At 36.8% G+C, this 21,570-nt stretch overlaps 1 protein-coding gene and 1 long non-coding RNA gene across 5 annotated transcripts in view; one reads left to right on the top strand and one right to left on the bottom strand.

Moving 5' to 3' along the window:
• Positions 1-20,892, top strand: part of LOC135270841 (uncharacterized) — a 43,071-nt gene extending 22,179 nt beyond the window's left edge. Inside the window, exons 3-6 of one of the 3 annotated variants that reach the window (XR_010339000.1) lie at positions 16,835-16,961; positions 17,703-17,824; positions 19,473-19,608; positions 20,298-20,892. This is a non-coding gene — a long non-coding RNA (uncharacterized LOC135270841). Of the gene's footprint in view, positions 1-16,834; positions 16,962-17,702; positions 17,825-19,324; positions 19,609-20,297 lie in introns of all 3 variants that reach the window. The other 2 variants (XR_010338999.1, XR_010339001.1) reach the window with 2 other exon arrangements.
• Positions 1-21,570, bottom strand: part of PTPRG (protein tyrosine phosphatase receptor type G) — a 765,140-nt gene that overhangs the window by 5,172 nt on the left and 738,398 nt on the right. For both annotated transcript variants that reach the window (XM_064367285.1, XM_064367284.1), the window contains 8 exons: positions 20,208-20,343; positions 19,455-19,601; positions 17,149-17,242; positions 16,070-16,146; positions 15,437-15,565; positions 11,432-11,578; positions 10,267-10,409; positions 122-257 (listed from right to left, as the gene is read on the bottom strand). In XM_064367285.1, the coding sequence (XP_064223355.1) occupies positions 122-257; positions 10,267-10,409; positions 11,432-11,578; positions 15,437-15,565; positions 16,070-16,146; positions 17,149-17,242; positions 19,455-19,601; positions 20,208-20,343 (1,009 nt within the window). The remainder of the gene's footprint in view (positions 1-121; positions 258-10,266; positions 10,410-11,431; positions 11,579-15,436; positions 15,566-16,069; positions 16,147-17,148; positions 17,243-19,454; positions 19,602-20,207; positions 20,344-21,570) is intronic.

The raw sequence follows: 21,570 nt of genomic DNA, 5'->3' as shown, positions 1-21,570 counted from the left end.
GACATGGCCAAATGTCCCCTGGGGGCCAAAATCACCCCCAGTTGAGAACTACTGCTCTAAACTCTTAGTCTTGAGTTTCAACTGATGTAGTACAGGTTTTATACATAAGCAAACTACTTACAATGTCTGTGAATACTCCAGGCCTCATAAGATTGATCATTTTTGCAACCTGGAAAACATCCACAGCGTTTTCATTCTCCAGTTGCTGGGACAGGGTGGTAAGGGCACATAACATTCCTGCTGAAACTGCTCCATATCTGGGGGAGGGAAAAAAAAAGATGAGATTTCAGATGTACAAAAGGACCGAATATATTGAAATGAAATTACTGTCATGTATTGACAAAAAAGTCTTAGAAAGGTAGTAGACTGTTTCATCAGGCCAGGTTGGCAACTCCACTTTTCACCATAAACTGCGATGGCACATAGTTTCCACATTAGTGATGAGAAAGATGGATTAAATCAATTGTTCAAGATGATGTTGCCAGTTGGTGGCAAAAATGAGACTGGAGTTCAGATGCCCTGTGCCCATTATTTTTTGAAAAACTATTAAGTACATCATTTCTGAATTCATTATTATATAAAATTAAAATGTTACATGTTTTACATCTTTAATACAAATAAGACCAAAGTCCCCCTTGACCACCACTCCAACTTTAAAGGTAACCTCTCCAGAGGTAAAAATTGTTACACATGGTACACTACATTTCTGTTCAGCTCATTATTTCAACTGCTACATGCATACCAGATTTACCTTATTGATGGACATTTAGCTTGTGTGAATTTGTGAACTTTAGCACAGGTACTGAGTAGAAGGGCTAGGGTCACAGGTATGCCCATTTTTAGTTTTAAAGATACTGCTGTATTTCTTTTCCCAAGTAGTTGTTACCTGTTCATACTACTCCCAGAACGAGAATACTTGCCTCTCCTCATCATTTTAGACATTAAACACTTTTGCCAATCTGATGAATGGAAGACTGTATCTTACCAGAGTTTTAATGTACATTTCCTTGATTACCAGGGAGGCTGAATGTCTTTTTATGAATATTGACCATCTATATTTGCTCTTCGAAATTGCCTAATTAACACTTTTTTACTATGTTTGCCTCTTTCGAATTGATTTATATAGGAGTTATTTTTATAGTGCCTGTAGTTCTTGTGAGTTTTTTTTTCCCCCCAATCTATTTCTCTTAACATCGTTTGTGGTCATTTTGTTATACGAAAGTATAGTTTACATGTAATCAAGTTGATAAATATTTGATTTTTGGCTTCTTAAAAATCTTGTTTGAGAATGTTTTCTCTAACCTTGTATTTTAAAGATATTCTCCTACATCTTCTAATTTTACTTTTTAACATTTAATTGTTTAATTCATCTGACTCTTATTCTAGCTTTGGTGTAAGGAAGGGGTCTGATTATAGTTATTTTTCCATTGGTTAAGTAGTTGTCCCAACATTTCTTATTTTACAGTATGATCTTTTCTCATTGACATCAGATTTCTTTTTATCATATACTAAATTCTTACATGTGTGAGCCTATTTCTGAACTTAATTTTGACCCTTTATTCTGTTTGTCTATTTTTTGGTACCTCCCCACATGTATCTCAATTCCTTCAAAGTCTTGATATCTGATAAAGCAAGTTTTCTGTAATAGTCTTGGCTGTCTCTACATTTACTTCATATTGTTTTTAGTGATTCAAACATAAAATTTTCATTTTTTACTTGTATACTCATGTCCAAATAACGCTAACCTTCCACTCCACTCCATCTTGTTTCATAATAATTTTGAAACCAGATTGTTAAGGAACACAGATTATTAAGGAAGACATTTTTGTTGGGATTTTGATTAGGTTGCATTGATGGATCTGAGGAAATTGCCATCTTTTCAGTCTTGAGTTTTTCTGTTCATGAACATGATATCTTTTCTCCATTTATTCTAACCTTTTATAGCTTTTAACTTGGTTTTATAGTTTTCTTCATAGTCTTTGCCAATTTCATTTTTGGTTAATTTTTAGGTACTTTAGAGTTTTTTACTCCTATTAATGGCCTCCTTTTGTGACAAGATTTTCTGTTTAATTTCACTTCATGCATAGGAAAGTTATTGATTTTCACATGGTGAAATCCCCAGTCACACAGAAGAACCCTGCTTACATTTTAATAGTTTGTGGATTCTCCTAGGTAGTTGATCACATCTTTATCTGCCAATAATGTGAATTGTCCCTCTTTTCAACTTTTATGCTTCTTCTATCTTCTGCTTTTTTTTTTTTTAATGGTTTTTTTTTTTTTAAGTTCTGGGGTACATATGTAGATCGTGCAGGATTGTTACATAGGTATACACATGCCATGGTGGTTTGCTGCATCTATCCCCCTGTCATCTACATTAGGTATTTCTCCTAATGATATCCCTTCCCAGCCCCCTCTACTGCCTGGTATCCCTTCCCTAGCTCTCCCACCCCCCAACAGGCCCCAGTGTGTGATGATTCCCTCCCTGTGTCCATGTGTTCTCATTGTTCAATACCCACTTATGAGTGAGAATATGCGGTGTTGCATTTTCTGTTCTTCTGTCAGTTTGCTGAGAATGATGGTTTCCAGCTTCATCCATGTCCCTGCAAAGGACATGAACTCATCCTTTTTTATGGCTGCATAGTATTCCATGGTGTCTATGTGCCACATTGTCTTTATTCAGTCTATCATTCTCCTTTTACTTTGTTGGCTAGCACCTACATAGGCTTATGTACTAGCACTGAGAGCAAGTATCATGTGTCTTAAATGGCCAAGCTTCTCAGTTTTTAATATTAAATTGTTTGCTAATATTCATCTGGTAAATAACGATTATAAAGCTAAAGAGGATGCTTTCCATTTTTACTCTGCTAAGTGTTGTTTTTTTGTGGGGGGGGCAGTCATGAATGGGTGTCATTTTATTGCATGCTTTTCAGTGTCTACTGATTTTTTTTTTTTTTTAATGTCTCTAAATGTCCTGAATTTACTGATAAACTTTTGGTAATATATCAAAAGCTTAACACCAGCTCTACATTACCAGGGTCAATGTTTCAGGATATGTAATTCTTTTAATATAACATACTGGGTTTTATTAGACAGCATTTTATTGACGTTTTTGTATCAGTGTTCAAATAAGTAAGCTTGGCCTATACTTTTCCATTCTGGTGCTAAGCTTTGTTTAAATCAATGTTGCATTAAATCTTCTGTATATTGTTGTTCAAATGCAGCCTTGGTCAGGACCTAACAGATGGAAAACTCATTCTTTTATTCAGTTCTTACTGATCACTAATGTATGTTGTGCTTTATATGCCAGGTTCTCTTCTAGGTACATGTACTGACTTAATCCTCACAGTAACCCTATGGTATGGGTACTGGTATTATCTCCATTTGGGGTTGAATAAATAAGGCACATTCAGGTGAAGTAACTGGACAAGATTGCACAGTGAGACTGGAGCTTAAAATTGAGCTGATACATGTAAATGGCTCAGAACAGAGACTGGCACACGCCACATACCATGTGTTCACTAAATGTTATTTTACTATGCTTATTTCTTTTTTTTTTTTTTTTTTGAGACGGAGTTTCGCTCTTGATACCCAGGCTGGAGCGCAATGGCGCGATCTCGGCTCACCGCAATCTCCGCCTCCTGGGTTCAGGCAATTCTCCTGCCTCAGCCTCCTGAGTAGCTGGGATTACAGGCACGCGCCACCGTGCCCAGCTAATTTTTTGTATTAGTAGAGACGGGGTTTCACCATGTTGACCAAGATGGTCTCGATCTCTTGACCTCGTGATCCACCCGCCTCGGCCTCCCAAAGTGCTGGGATTACAGGCTTGAGCCACCGCGCCCGGCCTTACTATGCTTATTTCTAGGCTTAAACATTTATTAGTATAGAGTTTATAAAGTCTTAAATGCTTATTTTCTTTTAAAATATCTATTATTTTTAGCTTTTTATTATAGAAAATGTTAAACAGACACCAAAGTGTAATAATAGTACAGTAACCTTCACGTAGTCATCATTCAGTTATAATGTTCAACAGTTCATGGCCATTCTTGTTTCATTTCTGTTTTTTCCTCAATATAGTTTTAAGCAAATCTCAGGTATTTTAGTCATAATTTATTATAAAACTCTAAAAGATAAGCACTTAAAAAACATACTATCACACCTAAGCAAATTAACAACTCTTGGATTCTTTTTTTTTTTTGAGACAGTCTCACCCTGTTGCCCAGGTTGGAGTGCAATGGCATGATCTCGGTTCACTGGAACCTTTACCTCCTGGGTTCAAACGACTCTCCTCCTACCTCAGCCTCCCGCGTAGCTGGGATTGCAGGCGCCCACCACCATGCCCAGATAATTGCTGTATTTTTAGTAGTGATGGGGTTTCGCCATGTTGGCCAGGCTGGTCTCGAACTCCTGACCTTGTGATCTGCCCGCCTGGGCCTCCCAAAGTGCTGGGATTACAGGCGTGAGCCACCGTGCCAGGCCAACTGTTAAATGTTTTTAATGTAGCTACAGATAAACGGTAGACTTTTTTCCTTCATCATATTTCCAAAACTGTATCTCTTATTAGACTATTTATTGCTTAAATTTTACTATCACCTTCCAGCCCCCATTTTCATTACTATTTGCTTGTAATTCCTTGCACTTTTTGTTGATTTATCTGGTGCTTTTTCTGGCTTGAGTTGAATGCTTAGTCTGTTTAACTTTTCAAATATGTATCATTTACACAGGCTATATAGTTTTTCCTCTAAGTACAGTTTGGCTCCATTCCACCAGGTTTTGAAATGCAGTGTCTTCATCATCATTTTTAAATATTTTGCAATGTCTATTTTGGTTACATCTTCAATCCATGAATTATTTATAAGCAATCCTAGATGTAAGGATTTCAGTTTCTGGGTATAAGGATTTGGGATCTTTTTTCACTGTTGGTTTCTAATATAAGTGAGTTGTAATCAATGAATGTGGCCTTGTATCTGTTTGTTTTGGGGGAATGTATATAGATAAACCATTTGTGTTTGAAGAGAATCTAGGTCTCTCTATACAGTCTTTCTTGGGTGCAAACTTCTCTATATCACTATTAAATCAGGCTTGTTAATTGTGGCATTCAAATCTTCTCTCTGCTGCTGATCAGATGTATCCTGGTCACTCAGTCTACAAACTTAATACTTGATTCTGTTTTTAGAAAACCTCAGCTGTTATTTCTTCCTCTTTAACCTGTCTTTTATTGTCCCATGGATCACTTCTTATACATATGATAGAACTTCTGTATCTGGCTTCCATATTTTAGTTTTATTTCAGTTCTGTACTCCACTAGTATCCCATCTTTTAAGTTTTTAGTTTCATGAGTTAATATATTTTTTCATTCTTAGGCCTAATTTATTCTTGTTTCATAATAAATGTTCTTGATTCATTTCATGAAATCTTCCTTTAGACCTCTGAGCACATGTTTTAATACCCTACTATGATTGTTCCATTAACTGTGATTTATTGTGGTTTTTGGTTCTTGTTGAGCATGTTGTCTTTCCTCAGATTCTAAATTGTACTGAGCTGACCTCATTTTAGCATAGTATTAAAAAAATAATTTTACTGATTTTGTTCAGGAGGGGAAGAATTTAACATTTTTAAATCTGTTCTAGTGAAATGGTTACTCTTAAGATCTCCCCGTTTTTCTTAGCTTTTTCAAAGCTATCTGTGGCCAGATTGAAAAGTCAGATAACATGTATCTTTGTTACACAGCATGCACTCCATGTGGAATTACTCTCCCCTTTCCTGTATTTAGCCATGCTTAAATAAGCAGTTAAAGTAAAAAGTACCTATACAATATGGCTTCAATATGACAAGAATCTAGTAAGTCAAATCAATCAAATGCACAGATACTTCTTTTAAATATCTTCTGCATACCAAACGTGATGACAGAAGAAAAACAAAAAAATAAAGGCCATTCTCTTTCAGAAGTTTAGGAATTAAGTGGGATTAAAGGATGTTCATTGAGTTTCATCAATCTGCATTTAAAACGACAGGGACTTGGTGCAAAAGTGATACAAGTAATCTATAACCTAGATAAAATGAGAGTAGTATATAAATTCACTGGCTTTGATATTTTGTTTGCCACTTCCCCTAAGAGCTCCATTAAAAGTAATGGTTATTTAAGTAGTGGTGTTAAGAAGAAAAACCTGATTTTTTTCATCTTTCCCTGCCTTTACTTCAAGGACATTACAAAAGAAAGTACTTTAAGTTCCTGATGTACGGTAATGTTAGATGCTCTGTCTATATTCATTTTAAAACACACTGTGGTTGCCTGAATAGTTAGTATAGTACCTGTGGGCATTTAACCATTTTTCTCTATTTCATATATTTACTTATAATTATTGTAGCTTTTAAGACTTTTAAAAAAATCATATCCAAGATTGCAATCTTGAGTTATAACCCTGACACTGTGAAGAAATGTGGCTTCCCTTTGAAATCAGTAGGGCAGAAAGGAAAACAAAAAATTGAAGCTTGAAGAAGGGTCAGTCTTGGGGAAGAATGGCAACACGAAAGCTTTCCATAAGGCTCACAGATAAAGGAAAATACTGGACTTAGTTATGATTTGTGGGTGTCTTTGCAGCCTCTGGTATAGATACAATCTTTGCTATACTTTTTGTGTATATGGACTTTTTGTGTATATATACTCTTACAGAGTATCTCAGCAGTTTTCAGACTCTTTTATCTCAGGGCCAAATTAAAATAAAAAATCACTGAGGACCTCCAAAGAGATTATTTGGGCTGTATATGTCAATATTTACTATCTTAGAAATTAAAACTGAGAAAATATTTAGCCCTGAAAGTGATGTTATCACAAGTCATGTACCTTTGGAAAACTTTCATTTACTGTCCACTCATGACAGAATGGGTGTGAGTAAGGTAGATAGTATTTTTTTATTATTATGCTATCCAAAGGGCGATCGATAGATGTTCCTCCAGAGTGAGTAATTAAATATTTGCACAGAAAAGTCTTCTTCAGTCTATGAGTAAATGGAGTAATTTGGGTGAGGTCTGATCTACAGCTGTCTTATAAGACTTTGTGAGAACCATGCTTCTGTTCTAAACTTCTTCTGTGGGAACACAGGCTATTTTTAAAATTTGACAGTAATGATGCAGATCAGCCTCTGAGCAGAATAATCTTGAACAGATGACTATAGAATGCTGAGAATGAAGCAGTTTGCCTTTAAGCTGTGCCTGTCCTCAAATAGAAGCAGTTTACTTTTTGGTTTAATTTTATTCTTAGCTCACTTATCTAGAAATGTCATCCACTTGGGACATACCTGAGAACTCCCCTCCCCCACCCCCAAAAGTAGGTGTTAAAAAGATCTCTATGAAGATGAATAGATGTCATGGCATTTGCACACTAAAAGTTCAACTCTTTGCCTCACATACCACATGCACGCAGGACTTTTCTCTAAGCATGTTCACTCCTGCTTTTGACAAAGCTTAAAATCACTTCAAAAAGAAATATTTAAGCAGCCAAAACGACTTTGAACAATAAATGAAACAAAAAGTAAGGCTTCCTGAGGACAATTTGTATAGGGGTATGTATGCTTAATAGTTTGCAAGTCATCACAATTTAAAACACATACCCATGCATGCAAATACTTATCCAGCACCCACTCTGTCCCAGGCATCGGGTTTCACTCTATAGGAGACTGGGATGAATAAATTACCATTGCTGGCCTCAGCAAAGTGAAAGTGATAGTCATGTACACAATTATGGTGTGACATTATAAGCAGGAATGACATTTAGCTGGTATGCACTGGTAAGGACGTGATATTAATGATTTTGCTTAGCACCTCTGGGATGAGTTAGAGATTGTCTGAGAGTGACTTTTGACCTGTGTGTTGACTGAAAGGGTATGTAGTGGAGAGCATTTGCAGGGGCAAGGTGGTATGCAGGAAGCAGTACTTCAGTGGCAGATTGGGATGAGGCTGAAAATGTAAATTTACACCAGATTGTAAAATATTTTGAAAAGTCTATTGAAGGAATGGATAGCACCAATCTGACTTGGTGGCCAGTTAGATGTGGAGGTGAGGGAGACTCAAGAAGAACTCTGATATGTTTGAGGTCTGTACACCTAAGTTGATTGATTAGGGGCAGGCAGGGAAGATGAGTTTGGTTGTAGCTGTACTGAATTTGAGATGTTTGTAGGCTCTCAGGAAGTGATGTTTAGAGGTACAAAAAGTAGGTAAGATGGAAAAGGAACTGGTGTTGAGAGTATTACACTAGAGCTAGCAACTTTAACAATTTTAAAGTTGCTCTTCAGTAATGTGGAAAAATAACTTATCTCCGCAGAGAGTAGATAAATGAATTAGTGGGTAAGCTTCTACTGGTGGCTTTTACGGCAGCTCACCTATATGATATTTGCAGATCCACTGGTTTAGGATTAATTTGCTCTTTCTGTATATAAGCCTAAGAATGAGCTACATCTGATTAATTTCTGAGGTATATATTCAGCATGTGGCATAAAAATCACTGAATAAGAAAAATATACTCAAAAGTTGAATATATATAAGTGAATTGAACACTTCTGTTTAGTATTTATTTAACTGATGTTGGTTTTTCTTTTCCTCTTTCCTTACTCTAAAATATAAGATAGGTGCATTACTGATTTCAGGACAAAATATCTCCGAGTACTACCATAACGGCAAAACCAGTCATGTAACTGGGCAGTAACATTAGAATTTAATGAAAAGAGATGATAAGAGCTAGTAAAACCCAGCAGAATTCTAGAAAATGCCCTGACTTCATGTTTTAACTGCATACCACGAAGTTTCATAGTTCAGTAGCAAGTCCCCAGTTATTTTGAGGCTGGCTGTGCTATTTAAACACTGTTGGTGGTTGTCACATTTCCAGTGATCTTACTTAGTGTGCTATTTAATTAATGTTTCAACTGTAATGCTTTTCAAATCTTAATAATTTTTCATCTTACTAATTAAGAATCAGGCCAACATTTTGAAAGACTATAAAATTTTTTGGAAGCAGCTAGTACATATTACTTGAAGTAGGAGAGTACTATGCTTTGAGGTGAAGGTGCTGAGGCCTTGTGTACTTCATGTTATAGCATTAGTGCAAGGGAAAAAAGGCTTCACAATAAGCTTCACTTTCAAATTTATTAATACTTTATGCCACTTGGGTAGTTGGTAATTTAATGAAGATAATGGATACTGCTGACCAAGAGCTACCTTGGAACTAAAATAAAAATGGGCATGTATAATTGATTCCATATTGGCTAAAGGTTGGTGAGATTTGAAACGATTCAGTTATACAACTGACTTACAGGCTGATTCCAGCCATGAAGTTTGGCTCCAAATATCCATATACAATAAGATATATCTATGACCCTTTCCTTCTTATTAAAGTGCAAAGGTGCTGGGTTGGGATACCATTCTGACACTTAGAAGCTCCGAGACCTGGGGCAAGTAATTTTTCTCTTTGAGATTTGTATTCTTTATCTTTAAATCCCAAAGGACAGTACTGTAGACTTTAAAACACATCATGAACTTTAAATATTATCATTAATTCTAGTAGCTTTATCCCTACTAATCAACTAAATCATCTCTTAAAAGGTTATTTCCCTAACAAGTGTTTGAAATTCAGTGTAAGGATTTTTAAAAAGTATTTAATTAATGTAAACAGTTACTACGACATAAAACCTCTAAATGCATGCAGGTCTACTTTTGTTGGCTAAGATACAATACTTTCCCCTTTCTAGAACATATACTCTAGAAGAACCTGGAGTCTTGGAAGAGTTTGACAGATTAAAATGTAAACAGAGGCCGGGCGCGGTGGCTCAAGCCTGTAATCCCAGCACTTTGGGAGGCCGAGGCGGGTGGATCACAAGGTCAAGAGATCGTGACCATCCTGGTCAACATGGTGAAACCCCGTCTCTACTAAAAATACAAAAATTAGCTGGGCATGGTGGCGCGTGCCTGTGATCCCAGCTACTCAGGAGGCTGAGACAGGAGAATTGCCTGAACCCAGGAGGTGGAGGTTGCGGTGAGCTGAGATTGCGCCATTGCACTCCAGCCTGGATAACGGGCGAAACTCCGTCTCAAAAAAAAAAAAAAAAAAAATGTAAACAGAGCAGTAACACTCTGTGCCTATCCACATTAGAAGTAATACAGAGTTGTCACAAGCTGAGGTTGGGGATAGGTTTTAAAATTCTGGCTTCATTTTCAAAAAGACATTCAACAACAACAACAAAACTGTTTACATCTTAAAATTAAGAAACAGATACATACTCATCATGAACAATGGTGGGACCATCCCTTGTTAAGGCCTCTTCCTTGATGACATTGATAAGTTCAAAGGTACTACTTATGGGGGCATCTGGGTTAGGCCATTTGGGACACTGAAAGTGCCGAACTTCTAGAACATAGTCATCCTGTAACCAATACAACATGAGTCAAATCCCTTCCTTTATTTCACATATCTACAATCTAATGACTAAAACTTGCTCCTGAGAAAGCATGTGGTACAGGTAACTCTCAACAATGTCAAGTTAACCAAACCGCAGCTGGTCAGAAGAAAAATACCAGGGAGGGCTGCTTGCCTTAAACAAACAAAAACAAGCATGGCTGGACATAGTGGTTCACGCCTGTAATTCCAGCACTTTGGGGGGCCAAGGCAGGAGGACTGCTTGAGGCCAGGAGTTCAAGACCTGCCTGGGCAACACAGGGACACCTCTGTCTCTAAAAAATTAAAAAAAAAAAAAATTAACTAGGCATGTGGCACGTGCCTGGAGTCTTTGCTACTCAGAAGGCTGTTGTGAAAGGATTACTTGAGCCCAAGAGTTTGGGGTTACACTGAGCTTTGATCATGCCACTGTGGGTAAGACCCTGTCTCAAAACAAACAAAAAACCAAGTAGGGCATGCTAGTAAAAGAACTTCATTTGCCTTAGTCAGAAATTTCAAGTGACAATAAATTACTAAAGACCTTATAGCCTACTCTATTTTCTTATTTATAAAATTAAAGCAAAACAAGGAAGGGGTAAGGAGCTCATTATCTAAATTACTAATAGAAGAGGCCTCACCCCTTACTCATCCCATGAGAAGGCAGCAAAATATTTACTTAAAAAAACTTAGTATTATCATCTCTGCAACACATTGCAAGGCTTACATTTCTGATGGCAAAGAAAATATTGAGCTCTAGTATATTGTTTTTATAATTAGGTCAACAGACCTATTTGTATGCTTGCTGAATCAGAGGAACCGTTACATTTCATCTAGCCAGCTGGAAAAAGCAAATATTTGAAGGAAGTAAAAAGGAAAATGTACATATTTAAAATTAAGTCTTACTTAAATGCCTAAGCCTGGCTTGAGGGTGGTAAATTACTTCATTATTACTTAGAATGATGATCCAGGGCCCAGGTACGGCTATTAGTGAGGAACTGAGGTTTAGGTTACCTGTGTAGCTTCAAGGATAAAGTCATGGATGATAATTTGTTCTTCATTAGAGAGGCACAGTCTGTCTTTGCTGATAAGGGTGACGGTAAAGGCCTCACAGTTCATGGATTCTTCTCGACTTGGCCAGTACACAAACTCATCTTCTGCCTTTGGGAACCAAAAAAAAAAGCCTCTGCAGTTCTGTCATACATTTGTTTTTTATTTCTTGCATACTTATTTTGTCATTCCCCATACCTCTCAAGCCATCTTTTAAACTGAGTTGATAGAATCATGTGTTCCCATCTACTCACACCAACTTCACTGGTTATTGTATTGTACTGTAAAATATACTTTGATAGTTTCCTAGCACCTCTCATCTGTTACTGTAGCAATTATTACCCCAGTTGAGAAGTGTTCTTTAATATAACTGACATAGTAAAAAAGGAAGCAGGATCCAGGCCAATTAATTTTTTAATTTCACAATTGCTTAAGCAATCAAGACATGCTAATTATTTCCTATGGATTATGTTAATAACAAAGGGCTTTCATAAACATTATCTTATTTAATTTTTACAATATTCTAGTAAGACGAGAGACTTTTAAAAGTTTTCTTGTATATTTTTAGTATGATGATGTGGGATACATATAGATAGTAAAAAGGTAACTATAGTTAGGAGCAAAGTAACATACCCATCATCTCACTTTTGCTTTTGTGGCAGGAACAGCTAAAATGTACTCATACTGGTATGAATCCCAAATACACTGCAATTTTATTACCTGTAATCCTCATGTTAGACATGAGATCTGTAAACTTGTTCTTCCACATCTGTTGTTTTGTATCCTCTTGATTTATTTTACATCTACCCATTTCCTCCCCACCCCACAATTTCTTTACCCATTTATACATTGATGGAAACTTAGGTTTTTTTCATATCTTGGCTGTTGCTGATAATGTTGCAATGAATAGGGGAGTACAAATATCTTGATTCCATTTCCTCTGGGTATATGACCACAGGAAGGACTGCTGGGTCTTATGGTAGTTCTATTTTTAATTTATTTAGAAACCTCCAGACAGTTTTCTATCTTGGCTCTACCAATCTACATTCCCACCAAACAGTGTATGAGAGTCTCCTTTTCTTTATTAACCTTGCCAGCATTTGGTATCTTTTGATTTTTCTGAATAGCTTTCCTAATGGATGTGAGGTATTTTGATTTGCATTTCCCTGAAAATTAATGAGGTTGAGCACCTTTTCATATACCTATTGGCCAGCTTTATGTCTTTGGAGAAATATCTATTCAGGTCTTTTGCCCATTTTTAAATCAGGTATTTCATGATTCTACTATTGAGTTGTATGAGTTCTGTACAAATTTTGTATATTAACCCTGAGGAGATTACCATCTGTCTTTACAGATGAGGACATAAAGGTTTTGGGGAGGGGGAGGTTCATAAATTATCTAAAATCACACAGCTAATAAATGATAAGGGATAGAACTTTTTTGGAAGATTATGTGTGAATAAGTAGGTTGGCTGTATATACAAGACAGTCTTTAAAAGAAAAGTAAATCTGTCAATGTTATATTTCAAGAGGGGATAACACAGAAAGTCTTTCAGCCTTGAATCAGGCAAGCTTTAAATGTTCATCCATTTTAAGATTAAAAATAGATATGCAGGCTTGGTACTTGAATTCTATCCCTAAAAACTATGGATGCCTAAGAGAAAGTTAATTGTTGCATAGGTTGGAGACTGTGAGAAATATGATTATGATGTATACCCCTGTTTTCTAATTGGCTTAAATGGCAAACTGTAGTTCTCCTGTAATAGATACGTTTCTATGGGCATTCTCCTGAAGATGCCTCGCTACTATCATTGAAGTCAGAAATAATTCTGAATAATGTTCAAAACAAAGAAGGCTTTGTTTAATCTTACATTGTTGCATTAGAAATGAGCCAACAGTCCAATAAGACTTATCACCCTTTCAAGTTTCGATATAGCTTATTGCCAAGTACATTTTTATTTTTAAAGCTAAGCATAAGGGGAAACAGATTAGCAATTGGGTTTAGTCTATACAAAAGAAGTCTGTAACTGTCATGGGTTTTAATAGGTTTTGTCCAAGGACACAGATACCGGACACAGATACCAAACACGGAAGGTAATGAACAGGGCATCTAAGTGCAACAAATATGCACAGATTAAGCATAGGATTCATGAGTGGATGTGATCCCAGGTAAAGTAACCTGAGTCTTAATTTCCATATCTGAAAACTGAGAATAAAAACTACTTACCTTAAAGAAATACTATCATCATAACATGAATAGTAAATTAATGAGCTTAAAGGCTACCAAAGGGATTTGAATTATGGTAGAAGAAACGTAGAAAAATGGTTCCTCTTGAAAGTCTAAGAAAAATAAATACTACTCTTAATTTAGCAGGCACACTGGTCTCATGACTGTTTGGCTTACAAGTATATTTATAGATCAAAGATATCTGGGCATCTACATCAGTATTTTGTGTGTTAGGAACCAGTGACTTTTGGGCTCCTTACAGAATTATGACCTGGTAAAGGTAGAGCAGTAATAATACAACAAACAAAAAGGACTCAAAGATATCAATGTTTAGGAAACACTGCGCAGTGATGAAACTTTCCATCTCAGAACTGAGAGGTCAGTTGTATATGATTCCAATCTAGCCTTCCAAGGCCTCAGAAAGACACTGAGATGGCATGTTCGTATATCCTCAGTGTCTGCAGAACACGTATCCACTTATTTGGTCCAGCAGCCTCCACATACAAATGAGCTACTGGGTAGACACTTGATGGTGACTGCCCTTTGTTAAGTGACAATAACAAAATACTGATTCATCCAACAAATGAACGTTTTAACAACCCTAATTGCCTCCAATTTCCACATGCCAAACAGAATAGACCCTATTGCCAGCTAATTTGAAAATTTACACTCCAGCTTTTAGTTTAAGATTCTCAACTTTGTTGCCATTCCATCATACAGAAGCAGTCTTGGTATCCTGAAGCTGGAGCAAAATGCGACAAAGTGAAGAAGTTCCTACTGACTGGGCACACAGTCAAATGCATGTCACCAAGACTGGGGGTTCAGTCACATGCTGTTCTTCCTTGATTAAAAAACTCATTAATCTGACTATCATAAAGGCAGATCCTCACTGTTTTTCTTTTTACCTTATGGGCTCACATGTCCACATAGTAACTTTTGTAGACTCAGCTAATTCTGAAACTTAAGTATCCAGGAGATCTAAGAAGAAACATTTAAGTCTGTTTTATAAACTTGCTCACCCTTCTGTATAGAGACTGAAATAGAGGAGGACTAAGGGAGGGGAAAGTAGTAGCAGCTTAGTCTTAAAGACCTTTAAGTTGAAGCAAGATAGCCTATCCCTGCAGGAGATCTGACTTACCTATGTAAGAGGAAAAGATACATTGTCAGTAGTTTTGATACAAATTTTGGGGGTAGGACATACAGTACAATTATTAAAAGCACAGTCTCTGGCGACATATGACTCAGGTTGAAATCCTGGCTCCAGATACTTATGTGTGCTCTTGAGCAAGTTTGTTTCCTCAGTTTTCTTAGCTATTATGTGAGAAAATAATAGCACCTATGTCTTAAAATTGTTGAGGATTAAACAAGTTAATGCATGTAAACATAGTTACATACTCAGTACCTGTAAGCTACATTTATTACTTTTCAAAAGTGACATGCAGCAGGTAAGATGTTGATTTAAAGTCATATATTAATGAGGTTACTAAAAGGACATTTTCAAATCCTTCTACCACACCGCCACAGACAGTACAATTGAAAGGTGATATGAATAGCATCAGAGAATCAAGTGATGGAACTGATAGGGACAGTATTGTGAGACTATGGAAGGAATCTATAGACTTCAAGATGAGAATTTTAAATTCCCTCCCTAGCATATATGGATACTATAGCTCTAAGTATCAAAGTAATTTATGCTTGTAGCCTCATGGGCTCATTAATATATAGCAGATGTGCTTTACTTACCAAGCTCTGGTTGTCTGGCAGCATGACAATGATCTGTGCGTTATGATCCCAAATCATTCGCCAGAAATCCTTCGTAGTATGTGGCAGAGGATGCTGAGTTATAATAAATTCATTGCTCCTATAATAGCCCTTCAGTTGGGAAGACAAAAAAAGTCAGTGAATATATGAGTGTTTTATCCTAACTTTGTGGCAGTAAAATATATTCATGAAATAAGATAGCATTGTTTTGACTACACTAAAATAATTGAGAAAGGCATTCAGTACATTTGGCTAATTTTTAGATGTACTTCTGCTAGCATTGTGCAGACAATTTTCTCTCCATGTGCAGTTCACTTCTAGTTACCCCTGCTGTTTTCACTTAACAGAAATTTCAACATTTATTCAAACACTAGATGTATGAAATTAACAATAAAATTGATTCCTTAAGAAGCATTTTGCTTAATTTAAGCATTTTTGTACCCCTACTGATTAGGTTTCTTTTGCTGGAAGTTTCAAGATACAGAAATCTCTACACTTTCCATATTACACACTGAGAAATTATTTCAAAAATGAAATCAGTCACACAGGTGGTATCTGCTCTTTAACACCTTTCTGTTTAATTGACTTTATTTATAATTAACTGTTGACTCTCACCATGATATAAGAAGCATTAATGTAATCTGTTCCTTTCATTCCAGGCAATGGTGCAAGACCCACTCGAGCACGCTCAGCTATCATATGGAAAAAAACAAAAACACCACATTTGCCTTATTATACACACAGAACCAACAGCTCTTTCTGAGATTTTTGCTTGATGAATAACATATTCTCCTGGCTTCCCTTTCTAAGACTTATCTATATTTTTAAACAAGCTAAAGTGTTATCAGCTGAGGCAGAATGTAAAATGAAATTTTGCTGCATATACACGGAAGGACACAGGCATTGTAGGAATACAGTTTTACTGTGGGAGAGATTTTTTACAGCAGATCAATAACAGAATACTCTGTATGGACACAACAGAGGGTTTCAGATAACTTTTGACTCTAGTTTCTTATTCCTACAATTATACCAACATATACTTTGCCCCCAACCCCTTCTCCATGTCTTTCTGTTCATGATGGGCTTAGAAAAGAGTAGTCTTTTTCATTAGAGATAAATCTCCCAATCATCACCTATATGTGTACATCTACAGCACACAGACAGTATCATCTGCTATGTCCTGAGTTATTTACACAAAGGTCACCACCAATCAACAGCACTTTGATCTCCACAGCCACAGTAACTGAAAAATATAGTTCCAGTTGTAAGATTAATCCAAGATTCTAAGTTTTAAAGGAATGTTAATGCCACAGCTATAACAGCTTTATTATTGTTTTATGTTATAATATGTTAGAAGTAACCCAATTCTTGCATTCCAAGGTGAAATGAAGCTATATTCTACATCAGATAGATGGAGCAACTTGCTGACTCTGACAGCCACCTCTCCCAGTTTCATCAAACTTCCTTAGTTGAATGAGCATAACATTTTCCCTTTCGGCAGTACCAGGTAAGAGGCTGGTGTAAAGTCATGTATTAATGAGGTTACTAAAGGGACATTTTCAAAACCTTCTACCACACAGCCACGTACAGTACAATTGAAGGGTGCTATCAATACCATCATAGTAGTTGCCTCTGTACTTAATACATACAATCCAGTTTAAAACGTCACTAAGTGATTTTAAGGTCTTACTTACATGGCACAACTGAAGAGTTTCTGTTCTTTTCTTTGTTACACTCTTTCTGAGCACTAAAACATTCCACATATTTTGCATTGCATTGTGTGACCAGCTGAAAAAGAAAAAGCATTTTAGTCTTCATTCAGAGATAAAACTAACAGCATCTGCTTGACACTTTGGCAAAAATCCCAATCATCAGATTACTGATAAACGTTTAAGACCATTTTTGTGCCACAAAGAACCTTTGAAGACACAGGGTCTTCCTTGCTTGCCCAGGCTGGAGTGCAGTGGCATGATTATAGCTCACTGTAAGTGTGTTCCTCCCACCTCAGCCTCCTGAGTAGCTAGGACCACAGGCGTGCTGTCACCACAACCAGCTAATTTTTAAAACTGTTTATAGAATTGGGGTCTTCCTATGTTGCCCAGGCTGCTCTGGGATTACAGGGGCTGGGATTACAAGAGCTAGGATTACAGGTGTAATCTACTACACCCAGCCCCAAAAAACACTCGGGCTTCCCTAGGGGTACTTCTCTCAGTAACTTTGATTGTATCTTTTTTATTTCTACTATCAGGCCCTAAACAGGTACCGTGTGTAATAGATGATATTTATAGAACTATGTGGATTTTTCTGTTATGGTGATGTCATTGCTGTTATGAATTTTTTCTGTGATTCCTCATTGCACAAAAGACCCAAGTAAGTCTACATTAAAAAAGATGGTTTAATGTTATTTATTATGAGCTAATCATGTTTCTTGAAGATAAAGGAATACTTAATTAGTTCTCGGTACATTTCTGTTGAACTAAACTAACATTGTTCTGAGGCTGTTATAAGTAACCGGCCTAGTAGTTTGGTTATTATTCCTGTTAATGTATATTGGGTGAACCATTTTGTCAATCCTATTTTGGGGGGGTCTGGCGTCGATATTAATGGAATATATGAGATCAGTGTTCTTCTCCAGATGCTTTAGTAAAACTCATGGTCCCTGGATATAATTTTCATCTTCAAGTTTCTGATTCTTGTTTTTTTCTTCATCTTGAGCTCTAAAATGGTTATACTGCCTGTGTCACATTTCTTCCATTAATTTTTAAAGTATGTATAGACAAATATTACAGAAATGAAAAAGGTAGAATTTAAGAAATGTTGGTACTTAATATTTTGTAAGAACTCATGTTAAACATTTAAAATGATACAATGTGTCCTCATTATTAATTACCTCATAGTTTTTATGGTAGTTAGAATTTTAAATGACCTAAAAATTTAAAATGACTTTTATGATTGAACTCAGTGAAACTAAACTATTTTTCATTTCATATCACTTGGTATAATTTGCTTGGCAGTCTCACTTCTTCAGCTGAGATTCAAATCACAGTTTCAGAGTCAATGGAAAGTTTTACCATGAAAACTAATACTGTAGAGTCATCTCATTCTTTGAATCTTGAAACAAAGGGAGAAACTATTTACATATAGAACAATGTACAAAATAGAATTTAAAAGACAAAGATAAACAGGAAAGCACTTGGTAACTGGAGAGACAGGCAGTATTTGCAAGTTAGAAGCAATTTTGATGTATTACCAGATGACAGACTCTTAATTATTTTAATAGTACTTATAATCTCTCTTTTTCACCTTCACTTTAGTCAAGTCCACATAAACCTTAACTGCTTTTTTTTTTTTTTTTGAGACGGAATCTCAGCTCTGTTGCCCAGGCTGGAGTACGGTGGCGTGATCTCGGCTCACTGCAACCTTCTCCTCCTGGGTTCAAGCAATTCTGCCTCAGCCTCCCAAGTAACTGGGACTACAGTCCTGCCACCACGCCTGGCTAGTTTTTTTTTGTATTTTTAGTAGAGACGGGGTTTCACTGTGATAGCCAGGATGGTCTCCATTTCCTGACCTCATGATCTGCCCACTTCGGCCTCCCAAAGTGCTGGGATTACAGGCATGAGCCACTGCGCCCAGCCAAGTAATCATTCTTAATAATTAAGGTAAGATAGATTAGTTCAGAAAAAATATAGGATATTTTTTGGACTGAACGAGTGACTTTAAAGTACTACGTCATTATGGTGAGGGGCTGATGTTTATATTCAGATAAAGTCATAAATTGCTCAGAAAAAAATACAACACTGTACTATCTACTTGAATACCAACGATTCATGCATAGGTCAAAACCGTATTTTCTTTTTCATTACCTTTCAGGCATACAAGAAGTAGAAATCGATTTCACTGCAGACATGTAGACATTAGTGCAAAGAAGACATAACCTCCAAACTCAAAGCATTTAAACACTTTTGTGCTTTTTGCCAAAAAAACTTATTTAAAGCAGTACCTTGAATTGCTTTTCCAGTCGTGTCTTTCCTCCTACTCCTGGTATAAGGATGCTGTTAACATAGCTGTGCAGCTGATTTGAAGATACTTCAGTCTCCTTTCCAAGAATGGCTTCCAACAAGGCATCATGGATGAAAATGTACTGCTCCTAAGAGGTACAATATATGGTAGTCAGTCACTCAGGGAGTGTTAAGGGTTAGCCACTCTTTCATGAAGTCTACCTTAGTTTAATTCTGCCCCTGAGAGGGACCTCCCAGTGAATTCCTTCAGGCACTTACAGCTAGGTGATTTGTTCCAATACACAACTTGTTTATCAATCCTAACTTATTTTAGGGTAGAGACTGTGTTAAGTTTAGTTCCATATTCTATACTGTGCCTGGATCACAGTATTCCATACTGTGCGATAAGCAATCAAGAAATTGTGTTCAATGATGGGTTTTAGAACCATCCTCTCCTATGTGTTTCTCAAGCCAGACAACATGTTTAACTCCCCCTACCATCTAACACAGCTCTTCAAACAACTGTATCTGCTTCATAAGTGCTGGTGTAGTTATTTGGGAATCCAAATGTTAAGATCCATACAGAAATGTAAAACTGTGATCCACAAAATAGTATCACAGTCAGAATATCTACTACTACAAACTTGTAAATTCCCGCAAGCCCTAAAAGAATGAATCTGTCTCTTCACTATCGTTTACCTTTCAGTTAAAGCGTGTGCCACAATCTCATGAGGACCCTGGCAACTGCTCCTTACCTCAGTCTGGACGAGGTAGTTACGCTGTGTCCTGATATGCTTCAGGAATCCCAGGACATTAACTGTGCTTTTGTCTTTTATCTGTTGCAGCATGCTGTCTATTACAATATAGGTGCCTGTCCTGCCCACACCAGCACTGTAAGAAATGAAGACACTCAACTGATGCTTTTATCATACTGTTAACTTTGATTCAAAAAATTATAATCTAAACCCCATTTATTTTATTATTATTTTTTGAGACAGAGTCTCACTCTGTTGCCCAGGCTGGAGTGCAGTGGCGCAATCTTGTTTCGCTGCAACCTCTGCCTCCCAGTTCAAGCAATTCTCATGCCTCAGTCTCCCGAATAGCTGAAATTACAGGTGTGCAACTTTACACGCAGCTAATTTTTGTATTTTTAGTAAAGACAAGGTTTCACCATGTTGGCCAGGCTGGTCTCGAACTCCTGACCTCAGATGATCTGCCCACTTTGGCCTCCCAAAGTGCTGGGATTACAGGCATGAGCCACTGCGCCCAGCCTAAACCCCAGTTAGATAACCTAGTAAAGTTGACGTAGGTTATTCACTTAGCATTGCAACATAAATCACGGAACAGGCCACATTTATTTGAGTACCAAAGTGGCGAGGTGGGGCGGGGTGGTGGGGAAAAGAGGCAAGAATGCATTTGCAAATCAAACAATAAAAGCATTTTTAAACAACCAACTAAAGTCATTTAGTGTATTTGACAGAAAACAAGCTTTATACAAGCATTTCCCAGTGCTTTTGAAAAGGTATTTTATATGGAACTTATAAACTAAAAATTTTAAAATGAAATCTTTTCATATATATGATAAATATTATTTAGAAGAACCTTTCAGAAAAGCCATTTACAAAAACACAATCTCTAGTGTGGAAAGTTCTTAACTTGTGTTTAATACCAGATTTTTATTTATTAGGATAAGCCTACAATTTTCCTATAAACAATGGGGATTTTTTTCTTTTTGAGTCAGGGTCTTGCTCTATCACTCAGACTAGAGTGCAGTGGTGCAAACACAGCTCACTGCAGCCTTGACCTACTGGGCTCAAGGGATTCTTCTGTCTCAGGCTCCCATGTAGCTGGGACCACAGGCATGTGCCACCATGCCAGCTAATTTTTTTTTTTTTTAATTTTTTTGTATTAAAGAGGTCTCACTTTGTTGCCCAGGCTGGTCTCAAACTCCTGGGCTCAAGCAGTCCTCCCACCTCAGCTTCCCAAAGTGCTGGGATTATAGCTGTTGGCCTCCACGCCTGGCTGATATTATTAATAAGATAATTTTATAAACTAGAGATTGATCTAATTTTTTAAAAACCACAGAAGCAGCAGATGAGTTCTTAATGTTACAGGAAT

The sequence above is a fragment of the Aotus nancymaae genome, unplaced genomic scaffold (genome assembly GCF_030222135.1).
Source record: "Aotus nancymaae isolate 86718 unplaced genomic scaffold, 86718_ANA_hifiasm-v0.15.2.pri h1tg000067l, whole genome shotgun sequence".
In the NCBI taxonomy this organism is placed as follows: domain Eukaryota; kingdom Metazoa; phylum Chordata; class Mammalia; order Primates; family Aotidae; genus Aotus; species Aotus nancymaae.
This window is presented reverse-complemented; position numbering and strand designations above follow the sequence as displayed.